This window comes from Vidua chalybeata, chromosome 2 (genome assembly GCF_026979565.1).
Source record: "Vidua chalybeata isolate OUT-0048 chromosome 2, bVidCha1 merged haplotype, whole genome shotgun sequence".
Taxonomy (NCBI): Eukaryota; Metazoa; Chordata; class Aves; order Passeriformes; family Viduidae; genus Vidua; species Vidua chalybeata.
This window is the reverse complement of record NC_071531.1, coordinates 3331558-3350943: the sequence shown is the minus strand read 5'-3', so window position 1 is coordinate 3350943 and position 19386 is coordinate 3331558. Positions and strand designations below refer to the sequence as shown.

The 19386-nt window shown below is 44.0% G+C and overlaps 1 protein-coding gene across 1 annotated transcript; it reads right to left on the bottom strand.

Annotated features, from left to right (window-relative positions):
- Window positions 1-186: 186 nt before the first annotated feature.
- On the bottom strand, window positions 187-14472 carry ETS2 (ETS proto-oncogene 2, transcription factor). Its single transcript, XM_053936012.1, has 10 exons — window positions 14080-14472; window positions 10895-10966; window positions 8098-8218; window positions 6425-6544; window positions 5750-5950; window positions 5052-5135; window positions 4153-4395; window positions 3730-3993; window positions 2960-3078; window positions 187-1520 (listed from the first exon to the last, which is right to left on the bottom strand). The coding sequence occupies exons 2-10, from the start codon at window positions 10964-10966 to the stop codon at window positions 1305-1307; spliced, it is 1440 nt and encodes a 479-aa protein (XP_053791987.1). The 5' UTR covers window positions 14080-14472; the 3' UTR covers window positions 187-1304.
- Window positions 14473-19386: the final 4914 nt, after the last annotated feature.

Genomic DNA, 19386 nt, shown 5'->3' with positions numbered 1-19386 from the left:
TCAGATAAAAAATAAAGCTTTCTTACAAAGTACGTTTTTCCAGTGATTTTTTTCCTTTTTTTTTTTTTTTGCAGTAAAAATAGCTGCTACATAAAACCCTCCTGATCTTTGAAAAGGAGTCACAGTTATTTCCAAAAATAGAATTCGTATTTTAATCATACAGAATAAACTGCAGGAAGAGACAAGTGAACTGAAAAAATAAGGCTTGTATATAAATTCTTTTTAAAAGTACATGCATAGAAGTTGAAAAACATATGCCATTTATAAAGAAAAAAAGGTAATTTTACCCATATTAATATTTTTATTTTTCAGTTACAGAAGAAACCACAAACAGGCCCTTTTATGTCCCAGAATACAACATCAGTTTCCTGTAAAAATGCCAAAATGCACAAAGAATTGCCAGCTTCAGTCTTGGCAAAATCCTGAGCCCGGCCTCCCTCCCTGCCCCCCCCCCCCCAATGCATGCACACTGAGCATAGAACTTCTGCTGTCTCTCAGGCCAATTAAATATTTGCAGAAGGTTATATATCTTAGACAAACATGAACTGCCCCCCCACCCCACATTTGATAAGTTTACATTCATCCTATTTCAAAACACACATACAATTAGTTTAAATTTACACTATACAGTATCTGTTAAATAAGAACATCAGAGTTTCCAAAGGAATCACAGAGTATATACAAACTGAATATTGAAATGGTATGATTTTCCTTCCCTTCTTTTAAAGGGTGGGTTGGTTTTTTTTTTTTGTTAACAGTTGCTACATTTGGTTTTGGACACGAGAGTGTTTATGTACCTATGCAGCACATTTCTGGAGTAGTAACAATAATAATAACAACAATAATAAAACGTGCTTTAAAACAAAACTAATACCGGTCTCCTTACTGCTCATTTAAAATAAATTAGTTTGTGTTTGTTTTTAAATAAACTGCATGAGGACGGTGGTGTTTCAAAAACATCCCAGAGCAAGAGCTCTGCTGCATCGCTGGTTTCTCACAGCCAACCTTTGGTTTCACAGCCAACCCATCCTTCCAGGGCAGTGTCAAAGCGCTTCGTGGGGCAGGGCAGGCAGCTGAAATGCTGACCCCAGGAGCATCCCCGTGTCTCCACGCCAGAGCCAGGGCTGTGCCCGCTCCCCCAGAGCCCCACCGACCACAGGCGGCCGCTCCCATCCAGCTCTCCGCGGTCACAAAATGGATGAAGGTCCCGCTTTGCCTCCCCCCGGAGCGTGGCGGGCCTGGCTGCCGTGGCTCCCGGGCATTGTCCCCACTGGTGACTCCAGATTCACGAGCCGGGCCCGGGATCAGTCCTCGGTGTCGGGCTGCACGCCCAGCATGGCGTGCAGCTCCTCGGGGGTGTAGCCCAGCAGGTTGTGCAGGTCGCACACGAAGCGGTACACGTAGCGCTTGCCCGACGTCTTGTGGATGATGTTCTTGTCGTAGTAGTAGCGCAGGCCCCGGCTCAGCTTCTCGTAGTTCATCTTGGGCTTGTTCTTCCTCCTCCCCCATCGCCGTGCCACCTGCCAGAAAGCAAAACCCGTTCAAAATTTGTTCCACTCTTCTTCTTCTTAGTGGCTGATTAAATAAAACCCTTTCTCAGTCAGAGCATTTTATTTGTTTTGGATGGCCCAACCTCACAAGAGAAGAGTTGGTGACTGATCCCTCAAGAGCAGCTCCAGGAGAAGGTGGCTGACAGCAAAGGTCACCTGTGGGAGCTGGCCCAGCTGTGACCCAGAGTCAGACAGATTTTACTCCAAAAGACCCAGGCGTGAGTTTCAAGCCCTGGGAATCATTTGTTTAACTTAGGGTGAGATTGAGAGTTCCCCCATAAGCCTTTGGTGTTGTTATGCTAAGTTATCAAAGTTGTGCTCCCCTATTGGTTACTTGTTTCCCCTCTATGGTTATAGTTCTAGAATGTTCTACCCTCAAGTGTATATATCGTTGCTTCCCCTTTATCTCAGGTCCTGGGATCCTGCCCCTCATACCGTGCTCCACGTTTGTTGTTTTCACCCTTTATTAAAAGTTCCTTTTGGGCAACTCCATCGAACCCACTCCTTCTCATTTTCACCACCCTCGCCCTGAAGTCAGGGAACCAGAGAGGTTTGTCACAGCCACCCTCACTGCAACAGACACCACTTTGTAGGGGATGGGCCAAAACATGCTTAAGGAGGTCAGGTTTATGGAGAAATCATGGAATATCCTGGCAGTGGCCCACAGGGACCAAAGTCTAATTCCTGGCCCTGCACTTCACCACCCCAGGAAACACAGAATATCCTGAGCTAGAAGGAGTCACAGAACCAAACAGGCTGGAAAAGCCCTTTGAGATCAAGCCCAACCTACGATCCAACACCACCTTGTCATCCAGACCATGGCACTGAGTGCCACATCCAGTCTTTTCTTAAACACCCCCAGGGACGGTGACTTCACTGCCAGTCCAGCTCCCGGCCCTGCACAGGACAAGCCCACAAATCACAGAATACCCTGAGCTGGAAGGGACCCACAAGGATCCAAGCCCAACAGACACCCCAGCAATCCCACCCTGTGCCTGAGAGTTTTGCCCAAAACACTCCTGGAGCTCTGGCACAATCTGCTCTCTCAAAAAAACCACTGTTTTACCATTGATTGGCTATCAGGCAGTAGGGGACAACTCTTTCCTGGAAATTCAATGCTATGAAGCTCCCTGGAGTTCACGATTCCTCTCCCCTCTTTTCTCTTTTTTTTAAATCTAAAAGTTTCACTGGACTTTTTATGCCATCTCTTAATACAATAATTTTCCTACTGGAAACAGTATCAGAAAATGAAAATGCATCACTTTCAATGAGTTTAGTTCCCAAAATACTTCAAAAGCAGCACTAATATATTTGATATGCAGCTGAACACACATCTATATCCAAGACTGGGCTCACAGATGTCAGATCAGACGCCAAAATCTTTGTTTTCACCCCAATTAGCCACATACCTCATCTGGATCAGCAAGTTTAAATTCCCATCCATCTCCTGTCCAGCTAATGAATGACTGACAGGACTTGTCAGTCAGTAACTCCAGAAGGAATTGCCACAGCTGGATAGGTCCACTGCCTGTTGGGAAAGAGGAGACACAGAAAAACCACAAATTAATACCTCTGCCAGCTCTAACCACAACCAACGTATGTGACCAGACTTGTATCACAGACCTGGTAATTAATCTGATTTATCTTTTTTATAGATCAGAAACAAGCCTAAGGTTTTACTCTATAGCACAAATCTGCTATTACCCATGTGAAAATGAAGTCAGGTTTTTCATGGAAACAAAGGATTTGACAAAAGTTATGGCTTTCCCTCTCACATGGATCCTTTAACCCTCACTCCCACCTCCCAAACAGCTGCATTTTGAGCTCCAGGGCTTGTCCTGAAGTCTTTGGCTTGGCAAAGATCCTACAGGAAAAAACCAATTTCAACAAGGACTACAGCAACAAGCCCTTAACAACACCTGTGGGAATTTCCAAATCTGGGCGGTTTTGTCCAAGCTCTCCTCTTTTTCAAAGAGATCAAAAAGTGCATTTGATTTTTACTTGATCTGACATGCCTGCCTGTTCTTGCTCTGGGTGGATAATCCCCCAGACTTTGTTTAGTAACATATAAAATTTAAATTATTTGTGACTAGTGGTCTCTACCTCCCGTGGCACACACTTGGAGGGAACACTGACATTACATAAAAAATAGGAGTGACCATTTTGCCTCACCACTCACCAGTAAAGCCAGCCAGGATGGCTGCTGGTATAACTGGTTTCCCTTGCTCCACAGGATCACTCCGCTCTTGAATGTAGTCTTTGAAGGACATGGTAGGTTTGCTCAGGCACAGGGACTGGCTGCAGTCATCCTCAAAGCTCTCGTAGGATGGCACACGCTGCAAATCCACCAGGGAGGATTGGCTGTTCCAGGACTGCAGCATGGAATCCGAGCTCTCGTAGCTCTCAGCGCCACTGTCGTTGGATTCGTGCTCTCTCAGCTTGCCTTCATCAAATAAAACAATGAAATAAATAAAATAGCAAGTCTTGGTGGCTTCTTTCCCTCCCCCTCAATCCAGCCTGTCCATATAAAATCATGCGAAGGAGGAAGAGGCATTCAGAACGTGGCCTTGGCCCCGTGGTTATCGTGCAGATAACGACTCACCAGAGTTATCCATCAGCAAATTGAGATTGTTCCTTGGGAAATCTTGGTTTACTGCACAGTAGTTCACACCAACAGCATCTGCTTGGGTTTTAGGGAACAATGGGAAGTCTTGTTCTGGGTTGAGGAGATTCGGTGCCGTGGAAGTCTGACAGACGTCAGTCAGGAGACTGGGTTTGGGATAACTGAGGGGTTTAGGGTATCCAGGCATTTGCATTCCATAGGAATTCTGATCTACGTTAACAGCTGAAAAAAGAAACCAAAGAATTAGATGATTTTTTCCCTGGAGACCCTTAAACAAACTAATACACTAAATACAGCAAATCAGATTCTGCAAATCCCCCTCTCGAACTTGCCAGCCACAAATGCCCATTGTTCATTCTTCAAGGAAACGACAGAAAAAATTGGGGAAGTTTAAGTGGTTTTGAGCAAGGCTCTCCCCATTAAGTGGTGTAATCAGGCTGAGCTGAAGCCTGACTGTGGTAGAATAAAACACAGCATCAATCAAACAATCTGAGGGAGCCAGCACTGCATCCCACACACTCCCAACAGCTCTAGCACACTTCCAGATCCTTTAAAAAGGCCTAAACAGAATTCTTGCTGCTTCCCAGTTTTTGCCTCAGTTTGCTAGAGATGGGAGTGGTCATTCTGCTCCACAGATGGAGGGTTTGGCATAGCAAGAGGAAATTTCATTTTCTCAATGCCTTTGCCCTTCAAACAATTTCCGATATAAATTAGGTGACAACTGAACAATACAAGGAAAGAAGGCTGGAGCAGCTGAAGTCAAATGTTCTCCTCAAGCACAGTAACTATTCTGGTGCTTTTTGTTTCTACCCTGGAATCTGTGACACACTTAGAATAAACTGAGAGATGCAAACTATGATTTTTAAAAAAATACTTACTCAAGGAATTATTATTGACCCAGTGAGGAACTGAGGTAAGGTGAGAGTTCTCCACATATTGATCCTGTGTTTTCTCTTGGCTGTCTGGGGAGAGGAGAAAAAGAGAAAATTTGGGTTTATAGTTTTAAAGATCTGACCTGTATGCCATGGAAAGCTTCTGACTCTTGGGAGTATTTTGGGGTCACCATTCACAAACATTTCAGTATCATGCTCTATTTGTATTGCATTCTCTCTCATGATAGAAATCACACCAAAAAAACCCAACCAACTTCCCAAAGGCTTTAAAACCACCACACCAATTGAATTTTCCCATAAAACTTAAAATCAACAATAATTGCAATGTGCTTTAAGGTCCAAGTGTTGGTTAACTTTGTATTTATGGGGTTAACTGTTTTATTTATGGGGTATTTACAGTGGTCGCACCCCAATCTCACTTATTCCAGTGATCTTCCCAAATAAAATCTGCCCACAAATGCACTCAGCCTGCACACAGAATGTCTGCAGCCATCTGCATCTGTGCTTTGCATACCAAGGATGTACTGACAGTGCTGATAATGCTTTTATTAAGCAAGTTTTAAAGTTAGAGTTTTCATATGCAATAATACCCTTCATAGTGAAACCACTGTTGAAATCGAGTCCCATTTCTGTTTCTGTTAGGAGAGCCCTGAACCAAAAGCTTTTTCTGGCTCTCTAACTACCTTTTATCATCTGTTCCAGGTGTTCCCACAGAATATCACCCACAAAGTCAGGTGCCAGTTCCAGGAAACGCTCCTTGCCCAGGTTGCACAAGTCTTGGCCACTCATAAGAAACTGATGGAAGTTCACATTTGCCAAGCTGAACTCATTGGTAGCCCATGAAAGCCACTGGCAAACTTGTTGTTCAGTCCACAGCCAGGGATCTGCAAGACAGGAAGGATCCAACATTTAGAGATAACTCCTGGCCTTATCAAATAATCTTCCTTAGAAAACAGTGAATTAAAAAAAAATTGTTTAGCCAAGTTATTGAGTTCTGAATGAATTCAGAATGAATATATTCTAGAATTTATTAAAAAAAAAAAAAAAAAAAACAAAACCCAAACTACCCAGTCCTCTCTTTTCTTTCTGCATTCACTTGCAACCAGAGATGTCCTCAGCTTGCTTGACTCTCTCATGCTGCCAAAGCATGAGCTCTCCATGCACCCATTTTTAACAGCAGCAAGTCTGGCCTTTCCAAGGCAAGCTGTGCCAGATTCACATAGGATCCATTCTTGTATTTCCTACTGACATCATTCTTTCCTTTCCAAAGAGCAGCTATTCAGCCTCCTCCTTAGCATTAAAAAAAAAAAAAAAAAAAAAAAAAAAAAAAAAAGAGCTTATAAATAGCAAACACTTACTATTTGGGATACCCAGCCGACACTGTTCCTTTGTGAAACCACTGAAAGTCTCTTTCAGGGCCTGACTCATCACAGCCTTGCTGCACGGGGTTAACAGAGGCAATTCACAGTTGTTGGACTCTGCGAGAAAAGAAAAGGGGTGGAGGGGAGGAAGAAGACACATTAACTTCAGGGCACTGAAAGGAGTGACTGGGTTTTGCTATTTGAAGAATTAAAAAAAAAAAATGCTAAAAAATTGGTGGTTTAAAAACAGAGATCACCATGCTCTAAAATCTCTGTGCTACTCACTTGATAAGATTGCATCACTAATTAGAGCTTTGCAGCTTTCCATGCATAGATCCTTATTTACTCTCAGCAGTTACATAAAGTGCCTTTGTTGCAGGGAAAACTTGATTATTTTTTTTAAGGGAAATGAGACTGCTTATTCCTCTTTTACCACCTATAATTTGCCCTGAGACTTCTTTGCAACTCCAGACAATCTTTATTTAATTTGAGAGCTAAGTTAACTGACAGCAGGGTTGTGAAGAGCCAGCTTGCACTACTCAATACTGCATTTCAGACCTTATCATATCTCATCACCCAAGCACATGGTGCAATGGATTATTCCATCATCTGGACCAAACAAGTGTGACTGGTAACAAGCTGGGGGTGAATAATGCACCAAACCACAAAGCTGGCACCATTATATGTCAGTAAAAATCACCGATCTACTTCCCTGACTTTCACATTTACAAGAAGATTCTATTTTAAGGATAAATTCAGCTCCCACTCAGCTTTTCTTATTGGTCAATTTTCACCAGAAGATGCCTCATTTTATCACAGAATGATGTCACAGAATGGTTTGGGCTGGAAGGGACCTTAAAGCCCATCCAGTGCCACCTCCTGCCGTGGGCAGGGACCCCTTCCACTGTCCCAGCTGCTCCTGGCAGATTCCAAGTCAGTTCAGAGCTGTGCAGCTCTTCTTGCCCTCCCAGAATATCTACAGGCTGCACTTGTGCTTAACTTCTGCTTTTACCACACCCTTCCTAGTATCTGCAAGGACTTGCTTTGCTGACCAGAGCAAGTGACTGATTAGAATCACACTAGAACAAAGGACCTGTGGTTTTCTGGGTTTGAGGGCCTGAGGTTTTTTTCCTTTCCCTAAGGGGAGATAAAAGCAGCATCGGGTAAAATATCTACATTTTGATGTAGGGCACTCTTGGTGGGATATAGACCTACACACACTCAAATAAAATAAAAAAAAGAATCTTAAAACATCCCCACCTTGTTTTTTAAAGTATGGAGTAAAACATACTGAGATTTAACACCAGAGAACCAAAGCTTTCGGAATATTTGTACTTTAATTATGGTTGAGATGTTGCAAATTTAAATACATAAAACCTTCTTTTTAAAGATTTTTTAACTCTTAGCTCTGCTTAAGCTCCTACTAAGGTTTCTTCCATGATAAATCAGTCTATTAGGCTACTGCATCCCAGTTCCTACTTCTTTTCAGTACAGAAAACAACAACTATCCAGAAAGAAACTCACATGAATAAAACTAAGCACGTACACAGAAGTCTGTGTATTAAACCACATCTTTTTAGGGAAATCCACGTTGCACACCCAGGAAATGTTAGTTAGACCCAAAAAAATCTGCTCTGCTGACTGGACTAAGGAGCAAAGTGAAGATTTACCATAAGAAGTGGAGTCAAATCCTGTTGGCACTTCCTGAAGCGTTTGGTCTTCACTGAGTGAGCAAAAATATCCAGCAAAAAGCGAGTTTGAGCTGTCAAAGGTGTCAAACGCTATCTGACGCTGCAAAGGAACAGAATAAACACAGAACCACGTAAGCATTTTGCTGGAGAGCTGTGAACTCCTCTGCTAGGAAGTGTCTGGGTTTGGTTTCCTAGATCTGGAGATCATGCACAACCACTATTTTGAATGAGCCAGCTTTGAAATATAACCACAACGAGGGCACAGCTTCTGCTGAGTGAATAAAACCCACTGATAAGGGCCCTCGAGGTGGGGGATGTTCTGCAGCTTACAGTAAAGCCAAATCAAGATATTCTTAGTCTTTTCCTGTAATTGAGGCTTTTAACGATAGAGAATGCATGTATAAATACACATTTATTTCTAGGTACATTTTAAAGAAATCCTCATTTTCTTAACGCTTTAAATTGATTATCCACTTGATGAGGATTTGATGGCAGATCAGTAAATTATGGGAAAACCACCAGTGCAAAACCTACAGTAGACCTATGAATTTGTTTTTTTCTTCTAAAGGATAAAACTCATCTGAACCACATCACTTGAAACTACACAGCCAGCTTTACAGGACTTGAGGAAGGATGTTGCAGCAACTTTTACACTTCTGCCTTACTGGATTTGCCAGCAACCATGTTTTGAAGTCTTTCAAGTGCTCAGATGCTCAGTGAAACATTTCTACTTTCATTTTACAGCAAGGGATAAACAAGACTGATAAAAATGTTCCAGATAAAAGTGGATTCTGCTGATATACTGACATTCAAGAAATATTGCTATATTTTGAAAACCTAACTCCTTTCAAACTTGACTTGAGCCAACTCTGTATGCCAGAAATACTGGTATGAAATTGCCAAATTCCCCCCAACCACTTTAATCTTTGGGGGGCAGAAGGAATGTAAGCAGAGGAGGAAATAACTTCAAAAACAACTTATGAAACTTGCTTGTTAGTCACAGGGAAACTGTATCTGCAACATCTTGAGGTAGAGATGGATAAAAATTGCCACTGAGATTTTTCTCAAGGCACCTGAGGATAGAACATTGCTCTGGAAAGCTGCAGCTGGCTCATGGCAGCTCCTGCCCCTTCAGGTAGCTGGAGACAAAGGCAACTTGCAAATGTTTATTTGGTTTAGGCAAACACTGATTTGCCAGCTTGTGCCAAAGGAGCGGATTTAGCTGAGGACAATGCAAGGATTTTTCAGGGCAGTATTCACGTGCAATGCAAAAAGCAACCTAAACTATGTTCCTGGTACAGCAAATTAGGATTAATTTTCCCTCACATTCCCTAACTTTTCACTGGCCAGCAGGGACAAATTGTGGACCTCTGTTTCAGGTACTCCCCAAGTCAAAGCCAGCCCTTGGAAAGGCTCATGTGTGAATAAAACAAGTTAATAACAGCTGCCAAATCTGCTGGTAAAAGATTCTTTATACATTACTAGATAAAAGCTCTGACTCATCTCCAGCACCTAAAAGAAACGGCAAGTTCTTTCAACACAATCTGGAAACTCCTGCATTTTGTGTAAATGGCTGACCCTTCTCCTGAGTCACTGGAAAAAATGCTGTGGCATGTGAATGAGTAAAATCCATACCGTGCTAGCTTCATATTTCAAAAGGGAGAAAATTAATGTGCAAGCACGTTCATCATTTAATAGTAGTAAAAGAGGACAAACACAATGCAGAATGAATTCTGCTCGTCCTATCAGTTTCACAACTATTTTGTTTGGCTTTTCAATACATGTAATTATTGCAGAACGAAATAAAATGGAATGTGAACAGCTACAACATAGCAGAACACAAATCTCTGACTTAATTCTATGACATCTGAACACTGAATAACTGCTTAGAGCAACCACTGTGTTAAGAGCACACAGATGTTAAGTTTGGGATCTCTTGGATTTTCTTGTGCAAAGTAAAAAAGGTTAAGAGGGGACATAAAGCATCAGAGCAGTCAGCATCCCAAGAGCCCCACTGATTCTTCAAAGCATGGCCATTCCTCAAAGCTAATGAGAGCAGAAAGGCTCTCCCTATCCTTTGGTTTACATTAATCAATGCTGTGTAAAAAATTGATTCTGGGATTAAGAAGCAACTTGCATGAATGGGGAGGGGGGAAGCCCTTTAAGACTGAGCCTTTATAGTCTGCTGACCTCAGTTTGTAAATTCCTTTCAAAACGAGGTGACAGACACAGTCTACCTAAAGATAAAATATATTTAATGATTTTTGGAGTTATTACAGTGTATTTGGCTCCTATTAATAACAGTTGTAAGTAAACAACCACCTTTTAATCCAAACAAGGTTCAGGAATGTACCAAACCTGACCAGTTGTATCAGGACAGGCCTCTGCCAGTCTCATCAAATTAAAGATACAAACCCTCTCCTGCTGCCCATCCTTTAACCTTTATTTTGGCAGAAGTTTCACCAACACCAGCAAATTTGAGCTCAGTTCTTGTCTACCTCTTTTAAATTCTTAGGATTTAGGGAATGGAGAGAGGGAGCCTTGTTGGGGGAGAGTGTTGAGGGTGCAAGATTTGCACCTTCCTATTTCAGTCCTGCTTTTCACATCTCTGTGGAACTCAGTGGGAATACTCTGGCAGAAGATTAGAGGGGAGCAATCAAACCTGTGCTCACTTGGTTTGTGCAATTCCTGCTCTAGCACTGCAGGAACACAACAGAAGCACTGGCTGGGAGCTGCCCCAGCTGGGTTTGGGAGGTGACAGCTCCAGGGTACTCACCTTGAGCATTCCTCTGTACATGCTGGACACGGGAGCTACTTGATCCATGTTCCTGACCCCAAAGTCACTCATCTGAAAAAGAAGAGGTTCCCATTAACACCACAGCCAAAGGAGGAGGAAGCAGATGTTACCAGATGTACCTGACTGCTCTGGCTCAGGGTGTGGAGCAGCTCTGGCAGCGAGATACAGGGAAAGCTTTTCCAACATCCCAACCACACAGGGCAGCTCCCACATTGTTTTTCAGCTGGGAGAGCTTTCACAGAATTTGTGTTTGCCAGCAAACCCCTTGCCCAGCGAGTACCTGTCTCTTTGGCATATTTTCCAACTCTTCACCCATTATCTTAGGTAATCAGTTTTGTGTTATTTTTGCTTACTCTGTGCCCTCTCACAGGCCATGATTCACTTCAGACTTTGCCTTTCAGAGGAAGAGGAGTGACAGAGTGACACAGTGATACAGCTTCACCTCCTGCATTCACCCCTTCATGAATAATCAGAGAAGCCAATTCCCTGTGCTCCCGACCTCCTGCCTTGACTACTTTTACTCCAAACCACATTATCTTGTACATTTTCTAAACACAGGATTAAACGCATTTATAAAGCTTTAGAGAGCTTTAGTTTTAATTGAAAAGGGATTTATGCAGTAAAACACCCTTTTTAAAGTGCTGATAATGGGACCACTATCAATATGTTCATGCCACTGAAGTCAAACCTTTATCATATTGCCTTTATTACCAGGAACAGAGTTGTGTGAGGCCTGTGTGACTTTTCTCCTATATATCACTTAAGGAGAAGATTGATAAGATTCATATCCAATGGGAAAGATCAAACATAAGGAATAAAGCCAGTTTTATGGCCATTGTTCAGGTTTATCGTGATGCTGCAATTCAGGTGTCAGTGAACGATACCTTATCAAGCTACACTCCTAATTTTCCTTCCCTTTTTTCACAGCATTGGGCTGAATTCCCTTGCCCCACAGCAACTGCCTGAAAACGTGCACTTGTACTTAAATAGCCACAGAGGGCACTACCAAGATTTCCACAAAACTGTGATCACTTATTACAAGCCAAATCTATCACTCACCACGTTAACATGTTAACATGTCACCATGTTAACGAGGAAAAAAAAAATTCACTTTAAAATTCAGAAAAAAATCGTAAATTAGGATCTTAACAAAATAAGCCCAGCTTGTTGAAAATGGCAACACATTCAAAAGCCGTCCATACAAACAGAGAGGAAAATAAAAACATCCAACAGCCAAAGACAAAGAACCCTTTCATCCTCTTAAATAGCTGATCACTTAAAAATAAAACTAAAAAAAAATAGCAAGAGTCCTAAACATGAAAGGCCTATTTCAACTTGACTGGGCCTTATAATTGAAACAAAATAAATCAACTGACACTGAAAAGGATATTCATTAATGTTACTTAAAAAGTGCAATCTACTGAATGTTTTTTTACCTCAAACAGCACGTACAAATATTTGATCTAAATTACACATCTCATTGAGCAGCAAAGAATTTCACACAGCATGAGTCTCACTCAGCAAGCATCCTAATCTGTTCATTAAATTTGCCACAGTTTAAACAACTGTTTATCCTTGCATTTAGCTGGGCTTTTTAAAAAGTATATGGCAATTTCCAAAACCCTTTGTTTTGCCATTGCATTCTGCTCTGGTGGACAGGGATAACTGGCTTGGGGATTAGAGTATTTGTGAAAATATTGTAAGTATATTCTGTAAATTGAGGTCTGATCCCTGGTTAGGAGTACAAATAAGATTCCTGGCACTTGTGTGCAATTCTGACCTCTCCGCAAATCCTGTTAGGCACTTCCCCATCCACTAAAAGGGCTGGGATTCTATCCTTCCTGTCGTTTTTTTTTTTTTTGTTTCTTTAGAGACGTTTAGGGCCCTAAGACAAAAGGTTTATACCAAGTGTTGATTACACGGCATTGCTCATTAACCCAAGCCCCTGTTTCTCCATGCTGGGTTTGTTCCGAAGGAAAGCTTTGGGAAAAATGAGACACTGAGCTCGGGCTGAAAAACACATGGAGATCCTCAGCGTGTTTTGCAAGACTCCAGCTTTCTTCCTCCAGCCGAATATCTCAAGGAGAGGAATCGCTATATCCTCTGCTCATCCCCACATCAGCTCTCTCCCCATCTGCAGCACAAATTTCCAGCCCTGAGATACAAAACCCTTAGAGACAAACAGAGCTGGAAAGGCAAAGCGGACTGGCTCAGAGGGTCAAACGTGGCTTTCTGCTGGACTTCGAAAGCTGCTGCTTTAAGTTCAGAAAAGCCACTACGGCCCAACACGGTGTGACTGGGCCTCACCTCCAGCTCCTCCACTAATGCTGATGACTGCGACTTGCCAGCTATAATTGGTTTAACTGGCAGGACACCTTCCTCAACACCCCCGCATAGCTGAGTGGGTGAACCAGAACAGGGTCAACAGGATCAGGCACTTATTAACTAATTCTCCTGAATTCTGATCGCCTTCTTTTCAGCAGCAGCCAGGTGCCTGCCCACAGCTGGGCACAGCTGGGCAGCATCCACATGGAGAAGGGAAGCGCGCTGGTGTCCCCGATGGGTCTGATGTCCCTCCAGTGTTATCCCTCCTTGGTTTTTGGGGGGGGGGTATTTTTTTAGGGAAGAGAGCAGCCAGGGGGATATGATGCCTGGTTGTTGTTTTTCTTTTTAGTAGCAATTTTTTTTTTTTTCAGGGGAAAAAGCAGGCTCCTTGGGAAGAGGGTAGGAGAGAACGGCGTGCCCCGTGCAACCCCCGAGCTCCGCCGGGAGCCAGCCCGGCTTCTCACACACATGACACACGCTTCGCCCACGTATAAAAAACTTCGGTGGGCAGATCACACAGCCCAACGTTTTCTTTTTTTTTTTTTTTTTAAGTCCCTTTAAAGTCCTAACCAAATCCAGAGCGCGCTGCCCATTAACCCCTTCCTGCCGGGGCCGCGGCATCCCCCGGGGGATGAGCCCCCGGCCGCCCTCCTCACCCCCTCACGGCCCCCGGGGGAGGCTGATCGGGGGGCCCGGGGCTGCGACCGCCATCCCCGAGGAGAATCCGCGGCGCCCACGGCTCGGGGCGCAGCAGCGAGGAGGGAAGCACCAGCGAGGAGGGCTCCCGGAGCACCGGGGAGCCCTTTTCCCCTTTCTCCCCCCTCCGTCCCCCGCCTCACCTGGCCCCGATGCCGGCGCTCCTGCGCTCCCTCCCCGGCGGCGGCCCCGGCCCCACACGCGGCGTCCAAAAGGGATCGAGGCGCCGCTGCCTCTCGGCGAGCCAAAATATCCTCGATGCGGCCGCGCCGGCCAACAACAACAGCGCTGATCCCGGCGGAGAGTCCCGGCCAAAGCAAGGGGGGCACAGAAGGGGCGGGATGCGGCGGGGAAGGCAGGCGGGTGCCCGCGGTGCGTGGGCGCTGCCGGCCGGGCCGCGGGTGCGGGCGGCCCGCGGTGATGCTGCGCTGGTTCTGCGCTGGTTCCGCGCTGGTTCCGCGCCGGTCCCGCTGCCTCCGGGCTCCGCTCCGCGCTGTGCCGCCCGCCCGCCCTCGCAGGCGTTCTTCAGCGGGCGGGGGGAGGCGGCCGGACCCGCCTCCCGCAAGCCCGGCCCCTCCGCTTGTTGTCGTCGCTGGTACCGGCACAGCCGCGCTCCGCCAGCGCCGGGCATGCCGAGCGCGGCTCGCGGAGGAAAACAAAAAAAAAAAAAAAAAAGCTGTTTTATGTCGTTCCGAGAGATGGATGTTGTTTTTTTTTTTTTTTTCTAATTTTGTTTCCTCCTTCACCCCCCACCCCCCCCACCCCACTCTCCACCGGTTATGCGTGAGATAATTCATGCTGGACGTTTTCTATGTTTTATTTTTTTTTTTAAGTAACGCGTCTCGTCGAGATGGGTGAGATTAGGAGAGTTAACCCCCTAAAATTACAAATGGAAATAGTCTGTCTGGACATCAGGATGAATTTCTTCACAGAAAGGCTGATTAAGGCATTAGAACGGCCCAGGGAGATGATGGAGTCACCATCGCTGGAAGTGTTCAAGGAGCATCCGGACGTGGCACTCGGTGCCGTGGTTTGGTGCACTGTCAAAAGTTGGATTCGATGTTCTCAAAAAATCTTTTCCAACCTGATACTGTGATTTTCCTAAGTAAACTGCGGCACTCGGTGCTGTGGAACTTCAGCGATTATGTCATGTCGCACCTTCCGCAATTATTTTGGGGAGTTCTTAATATAAAACGGGATGCGGCGCGAAAAAGCTGCAGCCTGCGAATCGCAGATCCTGACGCTGCAGCCTGTGAAACAGAGTTGGCGTTCCTCACACCCTAGGGAAAAAAATTTGGTGGCCCTTGGAAAGTTGCAAGGAGCTCAATGACACCAAAATATAAAGTTACTTTCTGCTGAATTTATTTTGTCCAAGTGAGTTCCCCCTGAGAGATTCTGTGGACATGCAGGCAGGCCTGGGTGGCTTTTCTTAGGTTGGAGCTGCCTAACTTGCCTGATTCTCCTGCCAAATCACCTACAAATGATTTATAACGATATTAAACACTTTGTGTGCCTTCAGACAAGGGACCCATGTGCCCTTCCCAGCTGCCCAGCCTGGCTGACCATTGGAACCATCCTTTCCTCTTGCTTCCCCCTTGACTGCCCTGGATTTGCAGTGAACACCAGGGATCCAAACTGCACTCAGAATCAAGCTTGCCTTTACACCTTGCTTTATTTAAAGTCCCATTTCAAATTAACACTTGTGTCATAGGGTTGTAACTTTACTTAAAGTAAGAGCCCACTAACTGCTGTTTCTCAGCTCCTCACCAGATTTCAGCTGATCCTCCACCTTTGCCTGTGAATATTTTTGCCATTAAAACGCCACAGTTTCTTTGGTCTTGCTGGTGGAGTTGTCAGGGCTCCCTCCTGTATCTTCCAGCTATTTCTGGCTGTAGCAAAAACTGGATTTTTTTTTCAGTGTTTCTTTCAAACTCCTCAGAAAACTTTCTCCTTAGAAAAGCAGGATATATTTCATCCCTTAGGGTCAAATGTTACTGGGAAAATTGTGACAGTCTGCTTTGAGAGGCTTAAAGAAGTGTCTTGATTATGCCAATGACATTTCTTACTCCAGGAGAGCCCTGATCTAATAAGGCAACATCTGCTGTAATCCTAGGGGAAACCATTAAAAACTGTATGTCAGCTGCATAGCAATTTTAATTATAACACTGACAAAAACAATTATGACACCCTTTTTATAGGGGAAACATCTGTCAGAAAGATAAGATGAAAGGCTGGGAGTTATTTATTTCTTGCTAAATTAACATTCTGGGACCCAGAGCAAAATTATTAACCTGGCCATATTTTGCTCTATTGAAAGGTCTTATTTTTAGAGCAGCTCTTCTTATGTAAGAGTATTTAAATTCATTAAATTTTACTTATTGTTAGTATAGAAATAGACTTCATTAGAAGTGGTTTGTGCTTAGTGGGCTGGATGATGTATGAGGAGGGGCTGGGGGAGCTGGGTTTCATTAGTTTGGAGAAAAGCAGGCTAATGGGGAATCTCATTGCTAATTTCAACTCCTTAATGGGAGGTTGGAGCAAAGGGAGAGCCAGGCTGCTCCAGAGGTGCACAGTGGCAGCAGGGAAAATGCCAATTCAATATTTGGGAATGAATATTCCCAGTGTGAGTGAAAGCTTCACGTGGGGGAGTTTCTGATCCGGAGTGGCCAAAGCCCAGAGCAAGCCCAGCAGGTCAGAGCAGAGAGCTGAAACTTTCCTCTCCAGTCCAAGTTCCTCTTTAATTCCGTGTCCCCTCTGCACAGCTCATTTCTAAAATATCACATCATTAACTGAGAGAGTCAAAGGAAAAATAGGTTTGGCTTGGTTTTTGTTTTGTGCCCGTGTGTTTGGTTCTATTTTAGGAATTGTCCTCCTCCTCCTCACAATTTTCTGCGGATTTATTCCTGCGTGTGTTGACTCTCTGTGAGCCAGAGACAAAAGGGAGAGTTATGTATCAATTTAAGGATAATTGAATCAGCATCTAGCTGCAAACTTTTGAGATATTTTTTTCTGATATTTTTGCTTTTTTTTTTTTTTTTTTTTTTTTTTTTTTTTTTTTTTGTAGGAGTGAGGGAAAACTAGCTGTGGTGTTCAAGAGTGAAGTAGCTAGAAAGGGAAAAGGAAAGAAAACTGGTAAAGAATAAAGAGAAAAGCATTGCAAAGTTCTCTTTTCTGTGGTAATCTACATAGTTAAAACTTTTTTCAGTCCTTCTTGATCATAATTTTTTTGTTTGAATGAGGACCTATGGTAAAAGTGAATGCTAAGGATTTATTTCTGTTTTTAACTGCCTTTGTCTGCAACAGTGCCTCAGAGTTACTTTCTTGTAGTGCATTAAAGTAAAGAAACCAGTTAGATTTTTTTGAAGTACCTGGCAATGGATGGCTGTCTAAGGGGATTACTTGGCCCCATATTTCTGATCTGAGCAGCTGCAGGGCTGAGCTCATTGAGCGGCAGCTGATGGTCAGGGCATCCCAGGGAAGGGCTGTCTGCACACCATATTCTCACCGGGGACAACAAAGAGGGGGAATAAGATCCTAAAAATGCCGAGGTTTGAAGCGTGGAGGGGGAATGTGAGGAGGCAGGTATGTGGCAGGGCTGCATTGCAGCTCCAGAGCAGCTGTGACTTACTCCTCCAGAATTCCTCTTGCACCACAGAGGCAGAGGACACACACGGGAGTGAAAATCCCTGTCGTGCTCTCCCTCATCTGCATGTTGGCTCAGCTCCTCTGCCTGGGGAGGTTTGGAGTGCACGTGTTCTTTCTCCTCCTCCTCCTCTTCTTCCTCCTTCTCCTGGAGCAGCTCTTTCTTGGGAGCCCCAAAAGTGTCTGGTGGGCTCTCATGGTCCAGAAGAGCCCTGCATCTCCTCCCACTGCTCCTGGCATGCCTGCAGCACCAGGGATGCCTCTTCCAAAGTGAGTTTGCATTCAGCAGCGTAAATAAACAGAGCCATCCTGAATTTGAAAGGAAAGGCTGTATATTTGTGCCCCTAAAAAGACAATTAACAATGAAGCTCCAGTGGCAGCCGGCCGGCTGTAAGTTCACAGAGTAAAGGGTCTCAGGAAATAACATCTTTGAAAAATAAAGGCCCAGCTCTCTCAGCTTGAAATAGCAACATCAAACAAGGCACTGTTATGGTTGAAACAAAGGATGAAACTCATTTACTCTGCCATTCAAACTCGACTGAAACAAAATATTTATACAGGTTTGGGGGGGAAAGGGGAGAATGTCGAATGGCTTTTCACTCAGACACAGATTGTTCACAGCTAAAATAAAACACGGCTGGCTGTCCCCACTGGAGAGTTCTCCCCATGGTGTTTGGTGCACGAAGTGTGAGCAAGGTAATTTCTGCGAAGGCATCGCACTGAGTCACAAAGTGCAGTGAGTTATTTGTGTGTGTGTGTGTCATTACTCTGAGCACATGCAAACCAACACGGCTAATTACTGCCCAGAAAAAAAAAAAATACTGTGTCAAAGTTTGAGCAGCAAGAGATATTGCTACATTTTGCCCTTAAAGTTTCACCTTCATAACTCTCAGAGAAGTCGGGTAAACCCCCAGCTGCATAAAGTATAAAAAATTTAAGTGCTTATGCATCTGTTTTGGTTTGGTTTCTTTTCTTTTTTAATTAAGTGAAAATGTTGCAGGCATGCCTCAAATAATGTTGCCAGTGGACAGGAGAGATGCCTAACACATGAACTGTAGGATGATGCCTCATATGATTGAAAAACCTAAACCTTTACCTTTCATACTAAAAACAGAAGATTAGTTGTTAAACTAGCTAGTGCTTGAGAGATTGCTCATACCATTTTGGGTGTATTTAATTCATTTCATGCAGTCTGAGGCATAAAACAAAAAGCACATGTTAATATTTTAAGGCCAAGTGTATTCAGAAACAACAGATCTTAATAATTGCTCTTGGATGACTGGGTTCAAAAAAGTATGTTTGAGCTTCCTTTAGCAGCAGAGCTTTTTCTTTTATTCCCTGCTGGTTTCATTTAAGAATTACTTTGCTTGTGCACAGGCTTGTGATTCTCCTGGTCAGCTCACTAATCACTGTGATGTGCCCTTCAGTGCAGCGAGGGCAGGAATTCATCTTGCTGGGTATGGGCCCCTCTTTTCTTCCCCCCTCACCAAAAAGTAGAGGAGTTTGGCATCATTGTTCCGTGGCTGGTAAAAGTTGCTGTTTAAAAACTTTGCCTTAGCCCTAGGTGTGTAGATAATGATGTTCACAGCACAGAGTGTGAGAGCCCATGGCTCGGAGCTCTGTCACTGCTGTTCTTGTGCTTCTCTAAGTGGGAACTGTCCCTGTGAGCACTGGGAATATTTTTAGAACAATGACTTAAATTGTTTTTTTCATGCTGACTTATTCCACTGTGTGTCAGTGCTCAAGCCTTGGCATCATAGAATTTGATCATCTTTTATGTTTTCTTTTACCTTCTTTATTATTCTCAA

Bases quoted from the DNA above. Each gene is read 5' to 3' on its own strand.
- ETS2 (XM_053936012.1), bottom strand. From the start codon at position 10,966: ATGAGTGACTTTGGGGTCAGGAACATGGATCAAGTAGCTCCCGTGTCC. The intron at 5,951-6,424 runs GTAAGTGTTTGC...CCTGTCTTGCAG, and splicing joins TCGGCTGGGTATCCCAAATA to ATCCCTGGCTGTGGACTGAA. The intron at 5,136-5,749 runs GTAGTTAGAGAG...TCCTCTCCCCAG, and splicing joins CCTGGAACAGATGATAAAAG to ACAGCCAAGAGAAAACACAG.